Source organism: Lycium ferocissimum, chromosome 1, assembly GCF_029784015.1.
Source record: "Lycium ferocissimum isolate CSIRO_LF1 chromosome 1, AGI_CSIRO_Lferr_CH_V1, whole genome shotgun sequence".
Taxonomy (NCBI): Eukaryota; Viridiplantae; Streptophyta; class Magnoliopsida; order Solanales; family Solanaceae; genus Lycium; species Lycium ferocissimum.
In genome coordinates, this window is record NC_081342.1 from 61,182,561 (window position 1) to 61,208,153 (window position 25,593).

The window sequence follows — 25,593 nt, forward strand, 5'->3', positions numbered from 1 at the left end:
TCCATACCGTCCGTACGCGACTATATCCACAAACAAATCGCCACTATTAGCCTTTTCACTAAAGAGCTCTTGAACATTTACTCTCTTCATTTCATACGTACCAAGATCCAAGCACATATCCTATACCCACTTACAAATTCAATTGATTATCCGATTTCGGGGTAAACAAACTGTATGTTTAGTAAAATAGTGCTACATTAATTAAGACATGGAAAGCATTTATATAACAAATTAAATTCATATACGTGAAAGAATACATTAAACTATACATAAAATGGTGACAGAAACTTTACATTATCAGTTTATTTTAGGTGGTTATACATTTTTTAACCTTACTTTTACGTTGCTAAATCACTTACATTTGCAGGGGCAGAACTAGAGAGCTACTTACGGCTTCAGCTGAATCAAGTAGGTTTGTCCGAAGTTATGTATTTGTATTATGAAATTCACTAAATATATATAAATTTTATATTTAGAACTCAGATATTAGCACTCAAATTCGTTGTGTTGGAGGATTTTCAAATGGATCTCCCAAAGGTCCAATAATCCTACTACATTGTTTTATAGTCGTACTTATAGTCCTACTACATTTTGTAGTATTCCTACTACATGTTGAGTAATCTTACTAAATTGTTAGTAATTTTGTCTATTGCTTAATTTCAAAGTTGAATTTTAAGAAATTCAAATTGGCAGTTAGTTGGTACAAAAACAGCTATCTACAGAAACAGATCAACAGTTATCTCTGTTTAAATTTCAACAATTGTGTAACCAACTATCGAGTTTAAATTCCAAGATGTGTTTCTTCAGAATAGACATGTTCATGTCTATAAATAGACTGTCAAAGTAACAAGAAAAGATACAAGAACTTCTCCTTCTCCAAATCTCTTATACTTATTTGCTGCAGAAAATATTTACTCCCTCCGTCCCAAAAAGATTGTCCTCTTTTGACTTGGCACAAAGTTTAAGAAATAAAGGAAGATTTTTTAAATTTGTGATCCAAAACAAGCCTTAGATATTTGTGTGGTTATAAATCATCTCATAAAGTTAAATTGTTTCTAAATATAGAAAGGGGACAATCTTTTTGGACAAACTAAAAAGAAAAGGAGGACAATCTTTTTGGGATAAAAGGAGTATAAGTTAGACAAATCTGCTTTTCTTTTAAGTGACAAGTGGTTCGATTCATTTGTGCAAGACAAATTCGAATAAAGGGTTTCATTGTATCCTAGTAAATTTGTAATCCCCTTTGCGTATCTTATGGTGGGGGCAAATATTCCTTAAGGACAGTGGCATTGCTACACACCTTGAAGCCATTCTGTAGATTTCTATTCTAACCCCCAGTATTATTGATCTAACACGTCGTTATAAAAAAATTAAGAACACATAAAGTTTAAATTCTAAATTCGTGTGTGTACATTTGACGATGTTAAAATCAATTTAAGTTTAAAGCATAATCAAGCTATATACATCAGTACACCTAAGTTGACTAGAAGTAAAGATTGACATAAAGTTTAGATAACGCACCACACAACTAGATATGTTTAAAGTGCAGAGTTAGGGATGGAGGAAAATACTTTTCAGAAAATATTTTTCTATTTTCTCATGCTTGATTGATTAAAATGTTTTAAAAAATATTTTCTCTAAAACACTAAAAATGAGGAAAATAATTTTTCTATTGGAAGTATGAAAAACAAGTTTCATAAGTATTGTCTTCCCCACCCATCTCCAATCCTTGACCATCCCACCCCCGCCACCCTCGAACCCCCACTCCCCACCCCATCCCATCCCCATAATATTTTGTTAGATTACATCTAAATGCTCTTCGAATAATTTTTTTTTTTTTTTTTTTTTTTTTTTTTTTTTTTTGCTAACTTACCGAACACTAGAAAATGAGTAAGAAATTTACTTCTTTTTCCAAAAAAATATTTTCTAGAGAAACATTTTTCATAAAACATCTTCCTTCCTACCAAGCACACCCTTATATATAATCCGTCTTGAGGGTTTTTTACTGATCTCCAAACTTCCCATAACAAATTTAATACTTTCATTCATCATTCAAGAATTCTTAAATGTTATTTTCCAGATTCTCCGGCTATCATTAAACACTACTTGGCAGTAGGAAACCATATGTCAGTTGGGACACATGTGCCTAGTAGTAGTATAGTCGATATAAAAAGAAGAATGTTGAAAAATGAATATTATATTCGTATTCTTCAGATAGTAATACCCTATAGTTACGGAGTCTTTGATTCCGGTCTCTGTTTTTAGTGTCACTTCTGTCGCCTTCCAATTATTGTAACTTTCTATATTTCAACTTTCGTTGAAGAAAGAAAAACCTAAAAACGAATACTGGCGGCTAAAGAAGAGCCCGGAACTTAAATGACCCAAAAAAATACACTCTCTGTTTCAATTTATGTGAATTCATTACTATTTGGAAAGTCTTCGAGGTGATTCTTTGACCACGTTTTCCTTACATTTTTTCTAAATTATTTGAATTATAAATTATCATGACTTATAGTACTTTTAATATAGTTCCTAAATATATAAATTTTATTTTTACAAACTTGAAAAATACACTCTCTGTTTCAATTTATGTGAATTCATTACTATTTGGAAAGTCTTCGAGGTGGTTCTTTGACCACGTTTTCCTTACATTTTTTCTAAATTATTTGAATTATAAATTATCATGACTTATAGTACTTTTAATGTAGTTCCTAAATATATAAATTTATTTTTACAAACTTGAAAAATCTATGTCAAAATTATAAAGTTTGACCCTCGTACTCCGAAAAGGTTCACATAAATTGAAACGGAGGGAGTAAGAAATGAACCAAAATACGCAAGAAAAAGAGTGATACCAAAGTAACCTTAACGCAGGAATTTCCTGCGTTAAGCAAGTCAATAATTTTACTGATTTTTCAATAAATTTACTGTCCATCCGTACTTGATTTGACGTAAAGTTGCATGGCGCAATAATTTGTTGCATTATATGGTACCTTTAAACTCATTCAAACCTTATATAAGCGAATTTTGAACGAAAGGAAAACACAAAGATACATCCAACTTGTAAATTGATAAAAAATGGATGATGTTCCAACTGTTAGGGTTTCTTTGTTTTGGGACGGAGAGATTATTTATGAGTCTAATAGTTTGCGTCATAATATTCCTCCAAAATACCATGTTAGGTTTTCCACTTGACCTAAAACATTCAAGACTAGTCAAAGCGTTGTATAGTAGACTTAGAGTTAGTAGGCAAGAGCTTGATTTAACTGTAATAGGGAGATATCCAATATCTTTTTCACCGCAAGGATTAGTTAGTTATGGCGTGTGGAATATCATAGACGATGCCTCTTTGACTGATTATTTGAAGGCGCCGAATGATTATAGGGAATGTAACACTTTGAACGTCCTTGAGATGTATGTCGAGAAGGTCCCCATAAATTGTCTTGAAGTCCCGGCTAGAGCTCCTCGGAATTTTATGGTAAAGTGGATTAGGAAAGAGAACAACCGAATTCTAGCATGACATTGTAGATTTTACATACTCAAGTTGGCCGAAGAACGAGTATCATCAACTGGTAGGGAACTAACATCTACAGAAAGAAGATTTGTCTTAAGAAACCCAATATATTTATCTAAGGACGATATTGACAACTTCAATTCTGATGATTAAGAATATTGTGATTTTAATTATATTTTTAATTTATGATGATGTCATTAATTTGAAGAATATTAGTATGTTTAGTTTTGCATTTATTCTTATATTTTATTATTTACTTACTTAAGCGTGTTAGAATTGACAAACATTATATACATAAAATTACATACAAAGTGCAACGATAGAAAACACAAATAAACCACTACATAAAAAGTGACGATTGCATAATACATTAGAAAAACCATAGAAAATACATAATGCATAAAAAATAAAACTACTAAAAATAAAAACAAACTACATAGGAAATAATAAACCTAACCGACAATGCAACATTTCAAAATTACAAATAACAACAAGAGACTACAAATCATCCTCCAAAATTTCACTTTCTCTTTCAAAGCATTTGTCTCGCGTTGCGAGTCTCTAAGATTATCCTTGAAAGAACTCTTTTTTTCTTCCAATTCTTTGAGCAACATCTCAACAAGTTCAATTTTTTCTAGAGCTTCCCTAAGTTGACACTGCAAATCAAACTTCACGGTATCTATATTGCTTCGTGTAGTCGCGGTATCTCTATCAACCGGAGGCTTTTTATACTTCACCTCCACCGTTTTATCCACAGGAACTTGATTTTCCCATCGAAAATATATGGACCAACCATTTGCCTAATAAAATAACAAATAAAAAATAAGTTTTGTAAAGTAGAAAATGTAGACAATCTAACAAAAACTCTATTAAAAGTTGTAAAATAAACTTACTTCGAGTACTTTACAAGGCCAAAAACAACGGTCCGGATTTTCTGAGGTCCTTGATATTTTGAGCTGGCAATATACATTGCAATAACATACGTCGGGTTCTATAGCATGAAACGATGATTCAGAGTTTTGAGACGTGACTTATGGGGGGCGGGGGGGGTGTAAAGTATGGTAAAAGAGTGAAAATGGAGAAGTGTTGGAAAATGGAGGTTCTGCCCTAGTTTTAATGACTTGTTTAAAGCAAGAAATTCCTGCGTTATACAAGGCCCTATAACGCAGTAATTTCCCGCGTTATACAAGGCCCTATAACGTAGTAAGTTCCTGCGCGAAAGGACTTAACTGAGTCGTTACAGTTAAGTCCTTTAACGTAGGAATTTCCTGCGTTAAGGGTACTTTGGTATCACTTTTTTTTCTTGGGGTATTTTAGTTCATTTCTTCTTTGTTAGGTCATTTAGGTTCCAGACTCCTAAAAAACATATTTTTTTTATTGTTTGATACTCATAGTCAGAGTTAGGGTATCGTAAGCGGTTCATCAGAACTTTCTTTATTTACTTCTTTATATTTTAAACTCATTAGGTAAATATTCTGACTCCGCCACCGCAAATAATACCAAAGATTTATTGTCCCAAGGTCAGGGCCGGCTAGAGGGTAAGGCCTCTAAGGCCATTGCCTAATTTGGGGGCCTCATTTTCTAATTATAGTATGTGTATATGTTATTTTAAAAAAAAAAATATTAAAAAGTATGGTGTAGAAACTATGAAATATTTACTTCCTCCATTAAAAAAATATTGGTATCTTTCACTTCTCGAGAGTTAATTTGCTTGATATTCAAAGCTCAATTAGATTTGATTAATTCAATATTTACAAGTTAGATATTCAAAAACTATATGAAAAGTACTGTAAGTTGCAATTTTTCTCATATCAATATGATGAAAAAATACATATTAAAAATATTGATCAACATGTATACAATTTGACTCTTTAGAAACGAAATATGGCAAGTATGTTGGGATGGAACTAGTCTAAAAAAGAACTATTTTGAAATTATGATTGACATAATTGTTGGGAAAAAAAAATCATTTATATCTTTACATTACCTCTGAATATAAATCTTTTTGGGTCATCTACATTTGTCATTGGAATAAATGATGTAAAATAAGTTAAGGGCTTCATATTGCATTGGCTTTAGGCCACCAAATTTATTGAGTCACCCCAGCCAAGGTACAAAAGAGATGTACTAATATCTAAGATCGGACAGCTATGGTTGTCTTTATACAGATTTATGGGCAAGAATCGCAAGATGATATAAATCACATATCAAGGAAATTTATGTAAAATGAAGTTTAGGATCGAGATTCACAAGTTTTTCTTTAGAGAATGTTATCACATGACTTCGGCTTAATAGATGTTAGAAACCCCAAAAGTATTTGTTCTTTATTTCTCGCCACTATTTCTATTATATTTATAATTAGTTTACTGCATCCAATTAGGGTTTTGAAAGTGAATTCTAGTATCCAAATGGAGTTTAAGTTCATTTTTTTGTGCGGAATTCCCTTCAAAGGCACTGGTCTTTAATTTTTGTCCCTTCAAATTTGATTTTTTAAATTTTTATCCTTCGCCTAAAATTCATGAGTTCTTGATTCGAACTCCCGCTCAGTCAAATATTAAAAAAATAGGATAATTACATGGCATAACTAACTCTAATGCTTATTTAGATTTAGTAGCTATAGTTTAGATTAATTACATCCTATAGCTAAAAGTAATATACGTTAAATACAATTAATAAACATATATATTTAATAAGAATACGTATCATCACATTATTCACTAACCCAACCCCTCTCTCTCTCTCTCTCTCCCCTCTTCTCTTCCCCCACTGCTCCGGCGAGGAGCTTCCAGCTCCGGTGAACCGGAGCAGCCGTCTCTCCGGCGTCTTCTCTGAGTATTTGTCGTCTCCTCCGTCTAGATCTGATCGGCGTCAATCGTATTCTCTGTCTTCTCCGTTTTGCTACAGATCTGACCGGAAAAAAACAAGTTTTAAAGAAATTGCACGGTTTGCCCTCCAAATGATTTTGTGGTGGTTGTTTCTGCCGTGCGCGGTGGTGACTTGCCGGATTATGGAATCTTCTGGAATTGCTAATGTTGTATGACGGGAAGGAAACTAGAGAAAGTGTGCATGTTAGAATTGTAACACTCAAAGCGTAAGCGTATGTTAGACCCCCTCCTTTTTCCATTTTCTAGGCTTAGCAAGTTTTGTAGCAGTGTATTCATTAATTTTTGCCGGATCTGGAAATATTTTCCGGTACCGGATCTGGAAAATAGTGTTTCTTTATGAGTGTATTCAATAATTTTTTAGCATACAATTCAGTGTATTCATTAATTTTTTAGCATACAATCCAGTGTTTGGGGTGTATTTTATTTTTTGTATTTAATATTTGAGTGTATCCGTTAAATTTTAGTGCAAAATTGTGTTTGGGGTATATTTTATTTCTTGTATTTTGAAGATATTTTTTTTGTATACAACCGATTTTAAATATAATAAAGTGAATCAAAAGTTAAAAAAGTAGCTACAAATGAATACAGTTGAGTTGAATACATTTGATTGAATACAACTTAGTTGAATACATCTGACTTGAATATAACGAAATCTGAATTTAATACAACAAAATCTGACTCAACCGAATTTTGAATACAATCCGATTTTTTAATACAATCTACTGTAGCTACGAAATGTAATTAGTTAAAATGTAGCTATGCCCAATTTAAAACCCCTAAATGTTAGTCATTTATGTAAAATTCTCAAAAAAAAAAAAAATCGCAAAGAATGATGTCCGTAGCAAAGTTAGGCTTATTCGGTAGGCGTAAATTTGCCTTTAGGCAAAGTAAGGCAAATTTTTGCCCGAATAGGCCTAATTTTTTCCCAAAACTAGGCCTATTGGGACAAAAGTTAGACCTTAAGGCAGAGGTTGGTAAAATTTCAACTAAGCAAAAAAAAATTGCCTGAAGATAGAGTTTGAAACTCTCATTTTGCGAATCTAAACTCTAACTTGCGATTTTTTTTTTTTTTTAATTTTTGACCTAGCGGGGTTCAAATCACGAAACCAAGATTTTTACTAAAGGGCAAAAATTAAAGAACAGTGCCTTTGAAGGCAATCGTGCAAATGACCCATTTAAGTTTCTTTTTTTTTTTTTTTTTTTTTTTTTGCGCGGATTATCCTTCCTTTGGGTTGGTGTTTAATATTTTTACTTCAAATTGGTATTTTTAAGTTTTCCCTTGCCTAATACCCCGAGATTGTGAATCAAACCCCAAATTTCAAGAAAAAAAAAATTGCAAGGCGAATTTGGCAAATCGACCATGATTGCAAACTGTCCATGCAAGGCGAATTTGGGTCTTAAGGACAAAAGTTAAAGACCACCCCCAGCGAAGGGCAATCCTGCAAATAATGGGCTTCACAGCCCTTATTATGATGGGGCAATTCGGCGAATGCCCTTATTTGGGGCGGTCTTTAATTTTTGTCCCTCAAATTGGTGGTCTTTAATTTTTGTCCTTTGCCTAATACCATGGGGTTTGAGATTCGAACCCCGGCTCGGTCAAAAAAAAATTCGCAAGGTAGAGTATTATAGCAAACTTAGGCCTATTCGAGCTAAAGTTAGGGCACATGGCGGTGAATTGCACGTCAGCAAATTTCAAACTCTACCTTAAGGGCAAACTTGCCTTTTGGCGGTAATTTTGCATTCGAGCGACGATGCTTAAGGCGAGTTTCGCAGCAAAACTGCGCTTGCAAATCCAAGGTCTACCTGGCTAAAAAAAATTAAATTTTTGACTGAACAGGGGTTTGAATTCAGAACCTAAAAGTTTTAGGCACAGGACAAAAAATAAAGAACAACAATTTGAGGGACAAAAATTAAAGACCAGTGCATTTGAAGGGCACTCCGCACAAAAAAAAAATGATTATGATGAGTGGACCAGCTCTAAAACCCCCGACACATTTTTCACTCAAAAGATTGAACTTGTTTTTTAACAAATTGCACCGTTTTCCCTCCAAATGTGCTGATATCGAACTAATGCCTAGTGAGACATAAGTTCTTCAAGAGTGCAGAACATAACTTGTTTATGATGCGAAAATATAAACATATACTCTGCCAAAAATTGTTTCCCTAAAAATTAAAGACCAACACCAAATAGGGACGAAAGTGCAAACGAGCCAACTTTTTCTACATCTGCCAAATTTGAATTGGCTTGAAGTTGAGTATTTATGTAATTAAGTTTTAACCCTGCATTCCTTTGGTGTGTTTTGTGAGCTGTGATATACTCCCTCCATCGCATATTACTTATCCACTTTCTCTTTTACACACCTTTTAAACAATCATAAATAAATGTATACTTTTACAATATTGCCCTTATCTCTCTCCAATAAATTGTACTTTAATCAATATTGACTACTTTAAAAAGTAATTAATGCTAAGATCAAAATAGGAAAATTTTAACTAATTCTATCTTGATTTTATAAATGAACATGTATTTAGGGACGGATATTTTCAGTAACGTGGACAACTAATATGAGACAGAGGGAGTATAACTTTATCACTTTAACATACAGTTGGACATATTTTAAGTTTATTCTTTTCCCTAGGTACATAACATGTCTCACCAATTCTGCTTGATCGAAACGGTTAATCTACCGTAGCTGTTGGAAATAGCGAATTTTACTAATAGGAATCCCAATTATGAGCTGTGCAATTTCGGACACAGGTATAGTTTATTTAAGAAGTAAACTAGGGGTGGCAAAGCATACTTTTTTCGAAACATGTTGCATAGTCTTATTTCATAACCAGAAGGTAGTAACACAACATATATCAAAAAAGAGAAGCACTTGCCTTCTGTCACAAGCTGCCTATCTGACTAGCAGCTCAGCAGTGTTTTGACTTGAGAAAAGAGCAAATTGTATTTCAGCTCTAACCTCTAGCACAGGGCAGAAAACTATATTTGAACACGAATTTATGAATCAAAATTTGCTTTATATAATGCACTACGCCGTATTTTTTATAATATTAAACCAAATCAAATATATCCCCAGGGACGTATGATGGTGCATGAAACCCTCTTCTCGCTTTAGGCCCCTCATGCATGTGTCAAGACAGTGTTCAGTAGAGTTGCCTCTGATCATGAAGCACCGGTTGCCTCAGCTTGCTTTTTCTCCCTTTGTTTCTCCCGCTTTTTCTTGTTTTTCAATGCATTCTTGCTCAGCTCCCTATATTCATGTGAAATACCGAATAGACGTATAAAAAACTCAATAGTCTGAACATCTGGAATATTTAGAGAAAATTTAAAAAGTATGAAGATGTATCTCAAAGCTTACCCTGAAGAACTTCCTCCAAATAGCTGTCAAAATGAAACAGATGCTTACTATCAGCACATTAGTTGTACAAACTCAAGGGGAAAATTCAGACATAACTGGAAATAACGCACGGATGAACTTTCAGATGACAGTTATACGAATTATGACATTCTGAAAGTAGCTAGTAAACCATCATGTCGTTACCACATTACATGTTTATCATCAGAGTGTTTCATGTAAAGATAACTATATCCTAATGCAGTTTAACTTCTTTTTTTCCGCAAAAGCTCTGTGTTGGGATTAACTTTTAAAGAAATGTTTACAGAGAAAATCAATATTACTCTGTCAATTCCTACCACTAAGTTCTTTTATCCATTTCCTGAAAAGAACAGTCTGATTCAAAAAAAGCAGACATTTCCAGTGAAAATACTTGAAAAGTTCAGGATTATCTTGCCCGGGCGAAAACAAGAGGAAAGAACAAGCAAGAAGTGCCAAAAGTCTAATATTTGATGAGTTCAAGCCATTTAGCCCCACCAATGAGTACGATCTATTTTTAGTTAGATAGTGAATATGAGTTCGATTAGATTCACAAATTGTACATTTTCTCTCCGAAAACATAGACTTTCTAACCTCTCCTTTTTTTCCACAGATAGTTACTCTCTCTGTCTCAATTTATGTGGCACCATTCGGATTCCGAGAGTCAACTTTTTAATTTTGACCGTGAATTCGGACATAAAATTTTAGAAGTACACAACAACATACCCAGAGTAATCCACAAGTGGGAAAAATTTTAAAATAAAATTGACATATTCAGAAACTACGTAAAAAAGTACTATAAGCCACACGAATTGACAATTCAATATATTTAAAAGACATGAAAAAATTGTGGTAAAAAAAACTCGTTTGACTCTCGAAATTCTTAAGATGCCACATAAATTGGGACGAAGGAAGTATATACTTGTTATTGCAGTCATTTATATATTTTCTCTCTATATCTCAAACAATCACTCCTATACCCAGAAAACCCACCATCAGACAGTCCATCATCAAAGCCATTAATAGACGAAGTAAGCCCTCAAGAGAATGTTCTCCTGCTCTTTCTGTCATACCTTCAAGGTCCGAAAAGCAAGAAACCTACTTCCTTATATTTAATACATGAAGATCCAAATTTATGCTACATCAATTTTAGGTTCACAGATTGTCAAAAAACTAACGCCAGGCAGATCTAAAAAGAGGGATAGCTTACTTCTGTTGGGTGCATGGAGGAATATTATAAGAGCAAGAAACAAACAAAGACAAAATAAAACAACGAAACCAAAAAAATACAAAAGAATAAAAAACCAAAAACAAAGAACTACGGTTAAACAGATTCACGATAGGTCGAATTGCAGCTTTATGGATCACAAAAGAAGTAAATAAAAAAATTGAAGGGCTATCCTATTGCTGACACAAACACAATTGCACAGTAGTATGTTGAGTTATTAAGGCATCTTAACTGTGCCTAGGCAGAGGTTTCTCAAGGCAAATGAGTTGTTAAGAATGGACAGTAATAAACTGAAATACCAAATTTAGCTTCAAATTTACAGGAAAGTATGAAAGAAAAGAAGGAAAGATAACAACTGTTACTTTGTCAAAAAAAAAAAGAAGGAAAGATAAAGATTCCATGTAATCACTTCTAAATACTTGTGGACATCAAATCCAACAAATTACAGCACATACCTAAAATCCTGTATTCTCTACAGATTGATTGCTATCATTCTAAACCATATAAAATTTGTAGACACCGAGAGCTATTCATATTCGAGTGAGGACTTTAATATTCTTTCTGAATTCAGTCAACTGCATGTCTTAAAGGAGCAAGAAACAGGATTCACACAGAAAGGTAGAGCACGCCTTCTTCATTCAAAAAATTAAACATGCATTTTGGATTGCCTCTTTACTTTTTACTACTCTTTACCATCCATAAGATCAAACTTTGACATGGCATAAACCATATAATGTTCAAAGAGGGGGTATATGGGGTAAATGTTACTAGTCAAATTGTGGGGGGAGAATATCTTGACGATCCTTCTGAAAAAAAGAATATCTTGACAATAGCAAAAACGTGAAAAAACACCTTTACTTTCTTGAAACCCCGCTAGAATATAGTATTACAGAAGGAGTTTTTGTACGGGAACCAACTTCAATGGTATTATAGTTGCTATATAATAGGTCGGTTTACTAGATAATGGCTGTGCAGAAAACCCACTAGTGAATAATTGATCATATTTGAAACCTACCATATCATTTATATAATGTAGTTGAGACATTGTAATGGCGTACTCATAACGTCAGTGTTCTCAATTGGGAAATGAAAAGTTAAGACTTCCCCAGGCATGAGTTCAAAACGCTGAAGAAAGTATTTTTTTTTAAGAATGTTGTAAATGCAACAAATTTCATAGAGAATTTTCCGATTGTATAGCAATCAGGATAAGGTATAAGTATTGCTAAAGCTAAACCAGCTTAGTGTGTTATCAATGAACACATCTTGACTTGTTTAAAGAAAAAGGTTATAAGTACTCAATGAAGTATGCCTTCCATACCTCTGCTTGAACTGCAGCAGCAACCTTGGCATGAGGTGGACGATAAGCAGCAGGTTTTGCTGCAGGAGGATTAGCAGGTGTAGCTTTCGGAAAGGCCTGAGTAGCTTTTGGAAAGGTCTGCGTAGCTTTCGATCCTTTCCCTGGAAAGATAGTTTGGTTTCAGCTCCCATAGTTTAAGTAAATGGGAATTTCATTAAACTTTGTTACAAGATTTAAACAGGAGGAACCTGGCGCTTTAGCTTCATCTATTTTCACCGAGCCAACTGCCTTCACAAGGTCTTCAACATCACCAAATTTTTCAACTGATTCTGGCTTCCAATCAACCTGTCAGGGGAGTGAACAAAGAAGTAAGCAGGCAGGGAAAATTGGTTTGGGACCAGAAAAGAAAGGGAGAAAAAAAAAAACCAAGACTTTTAACCTGATACAATCTATCAAACATTTTCTTGAAGTACAACGATCCATTGTGGTGAAAGATTTTAACCCTTCAAAAATATGAACAGAGCATTATCAAGTATTTAATAAATGAAGTTTACAAACATATCTGCTTGCATAAACCTAGACTTCCTCTTGTTCCAACAAAGGCAACATCAAGCATGATGAATATTCACTAGCTTCTCATACCTTTAGAATCACTGAAGGCTTATAAACAAGATTATAAGTTCATGCAGTTATGTTACGGTCATAATTCAATAGATCCAACTTTTAGTAAAGAAAGATGATAACTGCTATAACAACCGATATTAAACCTGCAGGTGGATCAACATCAGCATGGAAAAGTTGACAACCAGATTCAAGATTTAAAAAAACTATTAAACCAATAGATTGAAAGAAGTCAAGTGATCTAGAGAGACATCAAGGTATTCAAATATATTATAAAATGAAGCAAAATGCACCAACTGTGATACATTAAATTGTCTTACATTACAAGCTACAAACTGAAATTTTGTACATTAGGTTCTCAAGTTACCCTTTAGCCAAAACACATTTTACACAACAACAAAATCAGAAAAACATATGCATACCCATTATCAACTTGAAGCCGTGGAGCTGTTGTGGCAGTCATAAAGTACCGACCATCAGGAGACCATTCACTTGTCACTGACAATTCAGCCTTTGTAGTTCCAAGCTGCCTCTTTTCCTTGTAGTCCCAGAATGCCTGAAATCATGACTAATCACATAAGAGCTAGCTAAGCTAAATAAGCAGAAGAAACTTGTTATTCAAGATCACAGGCAAGCATCACCTTTATGAATCAACTAAGATTTAATAGGAATTTTCTAAGCCTCCAGGTAGACATGGCAATATAGTCTTTTAACTTGTTCAATTAACTATAGCATAAATGAAGGTCAAGGTGCAGGCAGGCTGCACTTGCCAAAAGATGAGGCTAGTTCTACCTCTTGAACAGACCTTTGGTGGGCAGTTAGGGCAATGAAGGTCATCAACCTAAGTCGTGGACTACCCACAAAACCTGTCTAGCTGAGTAAATATTCAAATTTTCTCAGGAAGAAAAGTTTTGAACCTTACATGCTCTACATGCCAAACCTATGCGCCTTATAACTTGTATTAATGATTCATATGTGAAAGTAAGAAAGATTTAACTCAACATTGCACCAACCAAAATGGATTAGATGTCGGTAACTTATCCATGGTCGACTAGAAAATAGAGGTGACTTTGAGATAGCACCAGGAAAACGGTCCACCACACAAATCAGTGGGTAGAACTTACAAACATCTTCATTTGTCTAGATGTACCCATGTCGAACGGGTGAAATATGAGTATGGATAACTTGTGCCGATTATCAAACTATACTAAGAATTAGCAAAACTTACAGCTACTCGTACCAAATACTTACACATACCCTTATCCAATAAACACCCAAAAACAATCCGGTAGATAGTTCAATGTAAATAGGGCTAGATAGTTAAAGTGTTTAGGATGAGCTACTAACTAATATATGTGATTAAAAGGACAACCAAGAACATCAAGAACTGAAGTCAAATTCAAGTAGGGAAAGGGTAGTTTCGCCTATTCCAATTGGCATGGGTTAGAATATATCGGCCAATGAGACCAAAGAAAGAAAACGAGAAAAGGGACCGAGTAGTAGAAAAGAGTGGTTAATTACCACAAATGTGACCAGAAGCTGCAAAAGAAACAATCCAAAAAACAAGAATGGAGGACTAAGAGACATAGGTAATAGTTCACCAATTTGAACAACTAAACTTACAAGCGTTAGACGACTATTTCAGTGTCATATACTAAAGAAACTCCTTTTAAGCAGATAAAAGAAACCATTTAACCACATAAATCACCATATCTTATTGTTTTGGATAGTGATGGTGTCTAGGCTTAGCTTGCACAAACTTCGACTATTCCATAGGTAACCTACTACCTCCCACCAGCATAGATACCGGGTATTCTGCCACCAATGCTTAGGTAGATTGGAAGACATCACCTAGTTTTCTTGCCTCTGCTGGGATCTGAACCCTGCTCTCCAAGGTTTGCACTCATTTCGTTAGCTACTTGGCCACACCCTTGGATGCCACACAAATCACCATATCTTATTTTGACCAAAATTTTCAAATTCATATGACATTAGGCAAAAAGTCTTGAGGAAAATGCTGGAAATTGATGAACATGCCAAGAGAAGGAATTCAGTTAACGCTGTCAGAATGAGACTTTTGAACATCTTTTCGCCATAAAAATCACCCGGATATTCTATTTGTCGAGAAAACTCACCAAACTAGAGAACAATTGAAAAATCACTGGAGATTGTCGTCGTTCAGAATTGAGCCTTCTGGTTCAGTATAATCTTATTAAAGTGGGTGTACGGTAGATCTTTGTCAGCGGAAGAAACTGTTGTAATAAACTAGTCAAAACCACTGGAAAAATCTGAAAGACGGATGGGATGTGGCGGAGGTACTCGACCCTAGTGTAAGAATATTAGATTAAATCTCAAATGAATAAAAAAGGATGGCACAAACTTTTTTGAGCCTCGCAGAACTAGGGTTCAAGTGATTGAAATTGTTAGGCTTGGAGTGGAGCATCAACTCCCATGAAAGCTAGAAATTCATAGAATTGTCTGAATAGCGTTCACGCATTGAGCATATGGAGTGGATCTCCTCATAGTCGTGCGGGACCTCCCCTTGAGACGTAGATTCTCGAATTTTGTTCTGCTGAAATATTCCTAGTATGATGGTAGTTTGGCTGATGCATAACATTTACAAGAGCAAAGAAGGCTCGGGCAAACGAGACAGCTTCAGGAAAATATGTGACGAATGACATTTTCTTATCTCAGACATTGTTGGCAATCGCAAAGTAATTTCTAACAAAAATTTGATGTCATCTGAGATATACGAGAAACAAGGTAAAAGATTGAGAGAACAAGCGAAGAATAATGACTTAAGCGTGAATCCCTTTATAGAGATACTGTACCATGTACATCATTGTACTACCCACCTGATACAACATGATTAAATACTCCCTCTGTCCCATTTTATGTGGCACACTTTCCATTTCGGTCTATCCCAAAAAGAATGTGACGTTTCTTTATTTAACAAACAATTCGACGTTAAACGTCTCATTTTACCAATTAACCCAGATCAAAAGAAAGCTTCTTATCGGGAGACTTGATTACAGCAACAATGACTCATGAGGATAGCTGGAAGCAAGGAACCCTTAATGAGGTAATAAACAGCCACACAAATATTTATGGCTTGTTTTACACAAGTTTCAAAAGTCTTTCATATTGTCTTAAACTCCATGTCCAATCAAACACCGTAACACAAAATGGCATAGAAGGAGTATAATTTTCAAATAAGTATGCTACATTTTTATTTTTTTTATGACAAGGGAACCCGCAACCGCTACCCTTCGGGTGCGCACAGGGTAAACCCCGCTCCTGTGTAATAGCTCGCAAACCACACAGAAGAGATAACCCGCACTAGGCAAGCTCTATGCGACGAGCTCGGCCCAGAAGGCAAATCCCCTGTTGTTGTAGGCATGGGGTTTCGAACCTGGATACTATATTATTAGATACAATTGTTTACGCTTTAACTATTGAACACTACCTACACTTAACTATCTAATAATTTCAATGAATTTTTTGCTCAGGAGAGTCAAATGGACTTATACTCTGATTGCAATTGCTACATGTTCTAAAGAGTCTCCTCGAGCATGATTTGATAAGACAATAAGCTTAGCATAATTAAGAGTTTGGCATGCCTCCCGTGACTGATCAATATGTGTTGTATTCAGAACTTAAATCTAAGTCTTTTTTTATAACCGTGGTGTCTGGGCCAGCCTGCGCGCACCTCGACTAATTCCATGAGATACCTGCCACCTCCCATTAGCAACAGGTACCAGGTAACTCTGTCCACCAAGGCTAGAACAGATAGGAAGAAATCACCTAGTGTTTTTATCTCTGTTGGGAACTGAACCTGAGACCTCATGGAGCTCAACCCACTCCATTGACCACTAGGCCACACCCTTGGGTGCAAATCTAAGTATTCCACTACCTCGATAATATTTTATGTGAGTTCGTTCTATTTTAGTCGATCTCGAAAAGGTTGATACCTTTCCATTGAACTATTCAACTTTAACATCCCCATTTTACTCTTATCCACATGAATTGTTTTGGTGGCACTTGATAATAAAAAAAACTGATATTTTACACATCGAACTCTTTCTATCTTTCATTTAATTGTTGGTAGTAAGGGCAACTTTAGTACTTTGTTTATATATAGCCTATTTGTCACAAGTCTTCTTTTTGATAAGTAATAGCAACCCATGATATTTGAAACAGATGTAAGAGTTATAGACATTCTGACTTCTCAGTAGGATAATCATGTAAATATGCATACCATGTCTCCTGGTAAATTACCAAAACCTGCCAAGCATATAACTGTAGAACAAGGATTAAGGCAAACAAAAGCAGTAACTACAAATCGTGGAAATAAACTAGCAGGCTGAACGAGCTCACATATGGTTTTTTTTCCAATGACCAACTAGAACCAATGATGAAAAATTAGAAAAACAATGTCTTTTCTAAGTAAAGGATACAGTTTCCCAACGGATTCCATCTGATAGTGTTGTATGGGCCTGTTCCAAGCTCAAGTAGAGGATTGCACTTCTTGTCAAACACCGTGGCCATAGCAGGCATAACTAAGTGATTTAAGGAACAGCAACAACATCCAGAAAATATATGAAACATTGGATTCAAGAGAAAATAGGAATATTAACTGCATATTTTTCTTTTTTCTTTTTTTTCTTTTTTTTTAAAGTAACGGTTGTGTCGAGGCTATCTTGCGCACTTTATTACAACTTCTGACACAATATAGGTTGGGAAGAATTACCCTAGTCCCACTTCTGCTAGGATTTGAGCCTTGGTTTCAAGGTTATCGCTCTAGCTCTTTGACTGCTATGCCACCCCTTTGGAGGCGAATACTAGCTGCAAATTAATCTTGAACAAAATCTCTCGAAAGAGGAAATAAGAGCTCCTATGATAGGACAAAACTTAGACCCTATCGATCAATAGAGCACATGTTTGTTGAATATACAAAAGCCAAATGATCTATGTGCTTGAGAACAAAAACAATATGTCCTCCGCCATTTAACAGTTAGTTCTATTGGTGTACATTTCTCTTAACTAGAAAGAAGGTTCAAAAAGGAATAATTAAAGAAAAGCTGGAACACCAGGAGCCACGAATGAGAGAATAATGGAAGAACCAAGCTCTAAGTTTTGGCAACTAGTAGTGGGCATATATTAAAGCTTTTACCTTGTTTAGAAAGATGTTGCATCCAATTTCAATCTTTGAAACATTTCTTCCAATATTCTTGTCTTCAACTTGTCTGGTTTTTCAGGACGAGTGTGTTATATTAACATGGACTCTTTTCAGACTCTTCTTTTTTCCTTTTTTCTAAGGTTTTTGTTTTCATTTCTTGGTAACAATTTCACAAGTCTTGAGATTGGGTTTAGTAAAGGATACATCCATAAACAACTGCAAATTCTCTACCCGAATAGGACCATTGAACATCATGAATAGGGCCTTCTTTACCTGCAACATACCAAGGATCACCCTACATTGCAAATTCACTCATTCAACACATAACTTTTGCTGAATAGTAAGAAGATGAGAAAACATACGGAGAGGCACAAGCCCTTCATGGGTCCCATCAGTAGTCAAGTAGTTCAGTTTTGTTTCTCCATAGTAGCTCTGGTTTGTTTTATCAACATCTGCTTGGACCACAACTAGGAGCCCTGTAGAACCAGAATTCCAGCTCAGTTGCACAGTTGAGCAGCGGAAGAAGCTACGTCTAGCAACAGCTTGACTTTGTAAGTCCTTTGCACAAGCGTATATCTGAACACTGGCTGGCATTCCCTGCATAAATTAATTTCCAAAAGGTTAATTGGGAACCCTAAGAAATGGCATCCCAAGCACTGGACTGTGAAACTTGAAGAATTTTGTGTTGTGTGGTAATCTGATTGCACAAAAGTGATTAAACTAAGGAAGTATTTAACTCTTCGATTAGCCTGTCCTTTTATATCTATGCCAAAAGACTTCCAAAGTATTCAGCCAATTCCTTAGATTCACTTAGCTGACTAATCTCCTGTAGCTTCCCCACAGATTTCACTACAAAAAACATGATGTACTGTGCTGTCCAGAAACACAACTCTTTAAAACCTGCAAGACAGCTCATTGATATATGTTTTACTATTTGCCTCCCACATAGCATTTATTATGAAAGCTTGTCATATATTCCCAAAACCTCGAAATATAACTTTTATTACATCAAGGAGTACTTTGTACAACTTCTGGAAAAAGTTTTTTGAATTTCTAGAAAATATTTAGGATGGGATACATTTTAATAAGACTTGACAGCGTTCGCACAACATTAATTGTGTCAAGTTGTCTAACAACAAGCAAAATTCGGAAATTCGGATTGGTTAAAGAGTCAGAAAGCATATCGAAATGCACATTTATCGATCAAGAGGAATAATACATGGATGTTTTAAATTGATAATTAATGAATATCCAACAATTTTCTTCCTGAACTGCAAAACAGACCTTGGATTCTGGAACAAATGCAGCTACATAAGATCCAGGGGCCTTAGAAAGCTCAAATGCAGCAACCCCAGGTACTCGAAGCCGGTTCACGAATCCCTTAGAGAAATCCTTAGGATCAAAAAATTGGATCTCATTTGTTGCCAATCGACATGCAACACTTTCGTCAGAGCTGAAACGTACTGAAGGCCTGAAGAAAGCAAGAATCCAAAGGAATATAAAACTACAAAATTATGAGCGTCAATTTCAACACAAACAGCCAAAGCAGAAGAAAAATTACCATGTAACTTTAGTCATATTTTTCTGGAAGAGTTGGTAAACAGATTCACCATTTTCAATTTTCCACAAGATTACGTTCTTATGCTGAGGAGATGAACATTTCTGGAAGGTCTGAAGATAAGTCCCACAAGGGGATATAACAGCTGCAAGAACGTTTGGGACATCAAAGGACCTAATCTCTCTCAAGGTTTTGCTATCAAAAATGCTAATTATGGAGTCTGATTTTGTAACCATAAGTTTGGACCCATCATCACTGAACTTTGTACTGGTACAAGGAATCCTATCCAGCTTGACACCAGGTTCACCGCTCGAGAAAGGAGGTCCATTCCAAATAAAAAAGCCCTCTGGTTCTCTTACTAAAATCTCCAACGAGGGGGAAGGCTCTACAACCGCCATCCTATAGGGTCAAATACAAAATAAACATTAGCCCATACATCAAAACCACCAGTACCAGAATTAACAGCAATCACATTTAAAAACGGCAAAACTTAGGTGCCGTTTGGACATGCAATTTCAAATCATGATTTCAAGTTTTGATTTCAAATCCCAAATTCACCTCAAAGGTAAAATTTCAACTTCAAACTTTATAAAATTTAAACCGTGGCCCATAATTTTAGATTTTGCAAAAGAAAACCATCTTTATTACAAAAGTAATTACCCAACTCCTACTTTGCCAACCCAGTTTCCCCTTTCCATAAAACACACCCAAAAATCAGTCGGTGCTACTGCGAGGAATCCTTTATTACTCATTAATTTAGATAGTATAGCGTTGCCCGTTTGGTAAGACTGTATAAGAATTGGGGAAGGTTTTGATAGTTTTTACAAATTGTGGGTTTTCATGTTTATGATGAAACGTACAATTTGATTTCAAATCTTTGTTTGCAAAACTTACGACCAAACACAATTACAACTCCAAATCAACCTTCATCCATATCAATAATTGCAAATCATGATAACATTATGATGTAAATTATTTTCCACAACTCAAAGCAACCAAACACTAGAAAATGATTTTTCTCAAGGAAAACATGAAGAATTACACCCATCATCTGAAATCAAACATTGAAACTAAAACACTCGATAAACTACTAATGAAATAACATTGATGGAGAAAGTATCGATTACAGCATCAAAACCGAATCTTTTTTTTATTATTATTTTTTATTTTTTTTAACAACGGTGACAACCCTTGTTAAAGATAGGGTCTTTGATAGTATTATACAGCAAACTGCTCTAGTAGATTACTCAATGTGACCTACAAAATACAGAAACACTACACCCAAAGTAAAAAAGAAAAATGATACATATTCTGTATAGGAAACAAAAATAAATCACTTTCTCCACTTGATGTTAAATAATCAATGAACTCTGAATTACCAAAGTAATTAAGTGAAAATCTCAACAAAAATCAATTTTTTGCTGTAAATCTGCATTGGGTGTGCATAACATTGGAAAGTCAATTTTCCTCATTTTTACGGAACTTGTTTTCCTAGAGAATTTTGACCAACCAAACATTGGAAAATTGAAAAATGTTTTCCACCAGACCAAACACACCCTAAAACACTCAATAAACTACTAATGAAATAACATTAATGGAGAAAGTATCAATTACAATATCAAAACCCAATCTTTGTTATAAGGGTGACAAACCTAATTAAAGTTTGGGTCTTTAATATTACAGCAGACTTCTCTAGTAGATTAATCCATGTGACCTACTAAACAGATAAAAAATACACCTAAAGTATATATATAAATAAAATAAAAAGCAAAGAGAAGTCAGTTATGTGTTATGGAAACAGAAGGAAACATGATTAATGAGCTCTAGATTACCAAGTAATTAAGTGAAAATCTTAACAAAAAACAAATTATTGGGTATGTGAAGCTGTAAATGTGCATTGGGGTTTGCATAACATTTAAGAAAAGATGAAATTAACTTACCAGAAAAATATATTTGAGATGATTTCTTTGCAATAACAGGATTCACTTGTTCTATGCTCAGTTGAACTATTTCTTGATTTTGTGTACACTGATAATAATGGGGAGTTGATGAGAGGGAAGAACTTAGAGCTTGCGGCCTATTGGGTTACTTCTAGAAAATGACAAAACGGTACCTTAAGTGTGCATTGTAAAATTTTGGTGCAATAAGTTTGTCAAAAGCTAACATTTTTAGTAGGCGTTTGGCCACAGAAAACAAAAGTTTTTTCACTTTTTTTGGAATTTTGGAGTTGGAGTTGTATTTGGCCATAATTTTTATAAATAATTTTTTTTTTATTGAAATGTACTTGTTTTGTTTGTGAAAAACTTGAAAAACAAGTGTTTCTTGTTTTTCAAATTCCAAATACAACTTCAAGTTGTATTTGTAATTTTCATGGCTAAATTCAAATTTTTGAAAAAAGTGAAAAAAAATCCAAAAAAAAGTGAATAATTCTTATGGCCAAACGGTCCTTAGTCTTCACCAAATGTTTATCGAAGAGGTCTGTTTGATTTGACTAGAAATATGGAGAAGAAAAAGAAAATTAGTAGGCACTCATATTTATAGATATAATTTTTACGATTTACGCTATATTTTATTTATTTCTAGAGTTTGATGTAGCTTTTTTAAGTGTAATTTATGTTATTTCTTATATTTTTTGGTGTCTGGTGCAGTTTTTTTGTGTTGCATATTTTAAGATTTGGTGGAATTTTCTTGGTGTTTACAGTTTTTTTTTTTTTGGCAGAAAACATTTCAGATCGATTTTTCATAAAATAAATCCAAGTCATTCGAGAAAAATCATCCACAAAAGTAACAAAATACTCAATGTTTTCATCAAATCTAACAAACATATACTGTTAAATATTTAATGGACCATCTTTATTATTTTCTTGGATTATATTTGTCCTTGGAAACGAATTTAGACATTTGCTCTCTTTCGTGGGAATTATATTGAAATATCAAGAGAGGAAGAAATCCGAGAAAAGGGTAAATAAAGAAATAGGGGTTGTTTGGTAGCTGCTTAGAGTTATGCAAGTAATAGTAATATATGGATTAGTTATGAGGGAATCTATGTATTATTTTATGCAGGTATTAGTTATGCAGATTTTAATTATTCATGTATTAGCTATTCCACCTTTTGTCGTGCATAAAATAATGCATAGATTCCCTCATAACTTATGCATGTATTAGTTATGAGAGTTTTCAAATTGCAAATCAAACACCGTACTAATTTTATATATGAATAACTCATCTCATAACTAGCTACCAAACACAGTATTAGATAAGCAGAATTTCAATACATGAATAACTTACTCCTAACCAGCTACCAAACAACCCCTTACTTACTGACGGGGGATACTAAATATTTCACAAAAGGCATTGTAGACTTGCAGTACTGAGCTCTGGCCATAAATTTTGGGAGCATATTTTGAAGATTTGTTTTCAAATATTTGTTTGGCCATAAAATTTTGAAAGATTTTGAAGATAAATCTTGAATGGCAATTTGCACGATTTTCCTTCATACGTACTGGTCTTTAATTTTTGCCCCTCAATTCGCTGGTCTTTAATTTTTGCCCTTCTCTTAAAAAGGTGGCCGAAAATACCCCAAAGTTCTGGGTTCGAAACCCAACAGAATAAAAAAATAACAATAATGCCACAAGGCATAGGTTTCTGTTATGCCTATTCGGGCGATGTTACATAGAACTTATGCCGGAGACGGCAGACTTTCTCTTATAAGGCACACTTTTATTTATGCCTTAAAAGTCTGCCAGAGACGGCAGACTTTGCCTTATAAGGCAAATTTTTAGTTATCTTAATAAAGAAAGTTCACGATAAGGCAAACTTTTGGCAAAAGCCTTGCCTTGCGATTTTTTATTTATTTTTTTACCGAGCGAGGGTTCGAACCCGGTAACCTCAAACATTTTCGCCACCTTTTTTAAGAGAAGAACAAAAATTAAAGACCAGCAATTTGAGGGGCAAAAATTATAGACCACCCCAAAAGGACAATCCATGCAAAAAAAAAAAAAAAATGAATCTTCAAATCCAAATTAAAGCTCAAGCTAAATCTGTTTTGGGATCATGTTTTGGCCTTTTCAAAACTTTTAAAAACTACCCCGAACTTTCATATTTTATAAAATAAAAATAAAAACTATCTACTTATGACCCAACTAATTCTATCTACCATGTTCCTCCACTAAAGCCATATCTACCATATTCCCACAATTAATGCAGTCTCTGCTATAAAGTGAACGAGCTAAGCTAATTACTATCTTTTTTTTTTCTTGAACGGATAGATTTTTGCATTGTAATTTGAATTGTAGTAGCTAGTAAGTGTGTTATTAGCAATTGCTATTAAAATATCATGTTCTGCATAATTTGAGATTAGCAAGTATGTATGTTTTATATGGTTGGGTAATCTTGATATTTTTAGGACTTATAGGTATAAGTAATGTTTCATGTTTTTCAAAACAAAAGTGAAATATGTTTTGAAAAACTATGGTCAAACACATTTTTAAAACTTGAAAAATTTCACCCAAATCAAGTTTTTCAATTTTTTTTTTTTTTTTTTTTTTTTGAAAATATATGGCCAAACACTAGCTAAAAAGGGGAAAAAGAAATCTTTTAATCACAAAAGATTTTTTTTTTTTGCTGAATCACAAAAGATGCACGTGTATCTGTATTATTTTTTTTTTTGTGTATTTGTATTTATTTCTTATTTCGAGTTTAATTTTAACTTAAGCCTCATTTATTTTCATTAAGGCCTCATTCTGAAGTTGAATGGTCGAGTATTTTTAAAAAGGGATAATTTGAAAGCTTTTCCTCAGTGCTTTAACTGTTTACCCACTTCCCATACGTGGTTTATGATAATATTGCTCCCTATTTTGATTTTTTTGTAACAATTCATTTAACTTATTAGTTATTAATATAAAAATTTATGATGTGACTAAGTTGCCCTTTTTAATGTGCTATTCATTTTTAAAACTTTTTAAAAACTCCTTTAGAATCATTCTTTTTCCATCTTCAATAAAACTTATTTTGTTTAAAATGGTCTTATTATTCATACACTTCGTGGTAAAATCGCTCATAATAGTGTCAGCAATTAGGATAATATTTAAAATATAAGAACGTTAGTTTAATATGACTTTAATCATGGAACGGGAAAAGAAGATGATTAAATTAGGACAAAGTGTATGTTAATTTGTTTGCATTCCAACTGATAAGAAAAGGGTTTTGAGTTATTCAACATTTGATATTAAACTCTTCATCTTCAATAAAAATTAGACAAACAAATTAATTTCCAGTATCGCAAAGATCTTGATAAATAATGAATAATTTTTTTTTCTTAATTCATAAAAAGGAAGCTTTGAATTTCATGGTTCTAGTGGTTCTGGACTCTTATATTCACAAAAAGCTCTGCTTGAAAGCTTATTAGAATAGGTCTTTCCGATAATGTTCTAGAAGTTACATGTGGATTTGGGGGTGAATAGGTGGAACTGTGAATAAATTCTCTACCTAACTAATGAGGCGACGGTGGCCAAATCGGTGACATCAACTCCAAGTGTTATATGCCTTGTACTAATTCGATCTTCTTATCAACAACAACAACAACAACATACCCAGTTGGATCCCACAACGTGAAGAAGTGCAGGGAGGGTAACCGTACGTTGCATCACCCCCACCTCGAAGGTGGGGCAAGCCTCCGGCACTCTCGGCTCAAAAGAAAACAAGGAAAACAAGGGAAACAAGTGGAAAAGAGGCCGGGATCTGACCAAGAATCAAAACCATGTAAAATAACAAAGATATAAGACTAACACATGTAGTTATGATAAAATACTCCTAGTACGAGAAAAAGGGAAATGGCGGCCCCCACCACCCCCTACCCCGAACTCGACCCCCCCCTCCTATCACCGGCCCTGTCCCCAGAAGTTTCCCGGGAAATAACCCCCTGTCCCCTTC

The 25,593-nt window shown here is 34.4% G+C and overlaps 1 protein-coding gene across 3 annotated transcripts; it reads right to left on the reverse strand.

Moving 5' to 3' along the window:
• Nucleotides 1-9,163: 9,163 nt before the first annotated feature.
• LOC132056689 (uncharacterized) lies at nucleotides 9,164-21,758 on the reverse strand. 3 transcript variants are annotated; one of them, XM_059448994.1, is made up of 13 exons: nucleotides 21,603-21,758; nucleotides 19,666-20,061; nucleotides 19,389-19,575; nucleotides 18,467-18,701; nucleotides 18,309-18,377; nucleotides 17,383-17,484; nucleotides 17,184-17,224; nucleotides 13,348-13,481; nucleotides 12,744-12,807; nucleotides 12,553-12,649; nucleotides 12,326-12,465; nucleotides 9,765-9,787; nucleotides 9,164-9,656 (listed from the first exon to the last, which is right to left on the reverse strand). In XM_059448994.1, the coding sequence occupies exons 2-13, from the start codon at nucleotides 20,058-20,060 to the stop codon at nucleotides 9,569-9,571; spliced, it is 1,575 nt and encodes a 524-aa protein (XP_059304977.1). In that variant the 5' UTR covers nucleotide 20,061; nucleotides 21,603-21,758; the 3' UTR covers nucleotides 9,164-9,568. The 3 variants fall into 3 exon arrangements, with proteins under 3 accessions (XP_059304977.1, XP_059304991.1, XP_059304984.1); XM_059449008.1 differs by having other exon boundaries at nucleotides 12,326-12,440; nucleotides 12,549-12,649; XM_059449001.1 differs by lacking the exon at nucleotides 9,765-9,787 and having other exon boundaries at nucleotides 12,303-12,465.
• Between the last annotated feature and the right edge of the window lie 3,835 nt (nucleotides 21,759-25,593).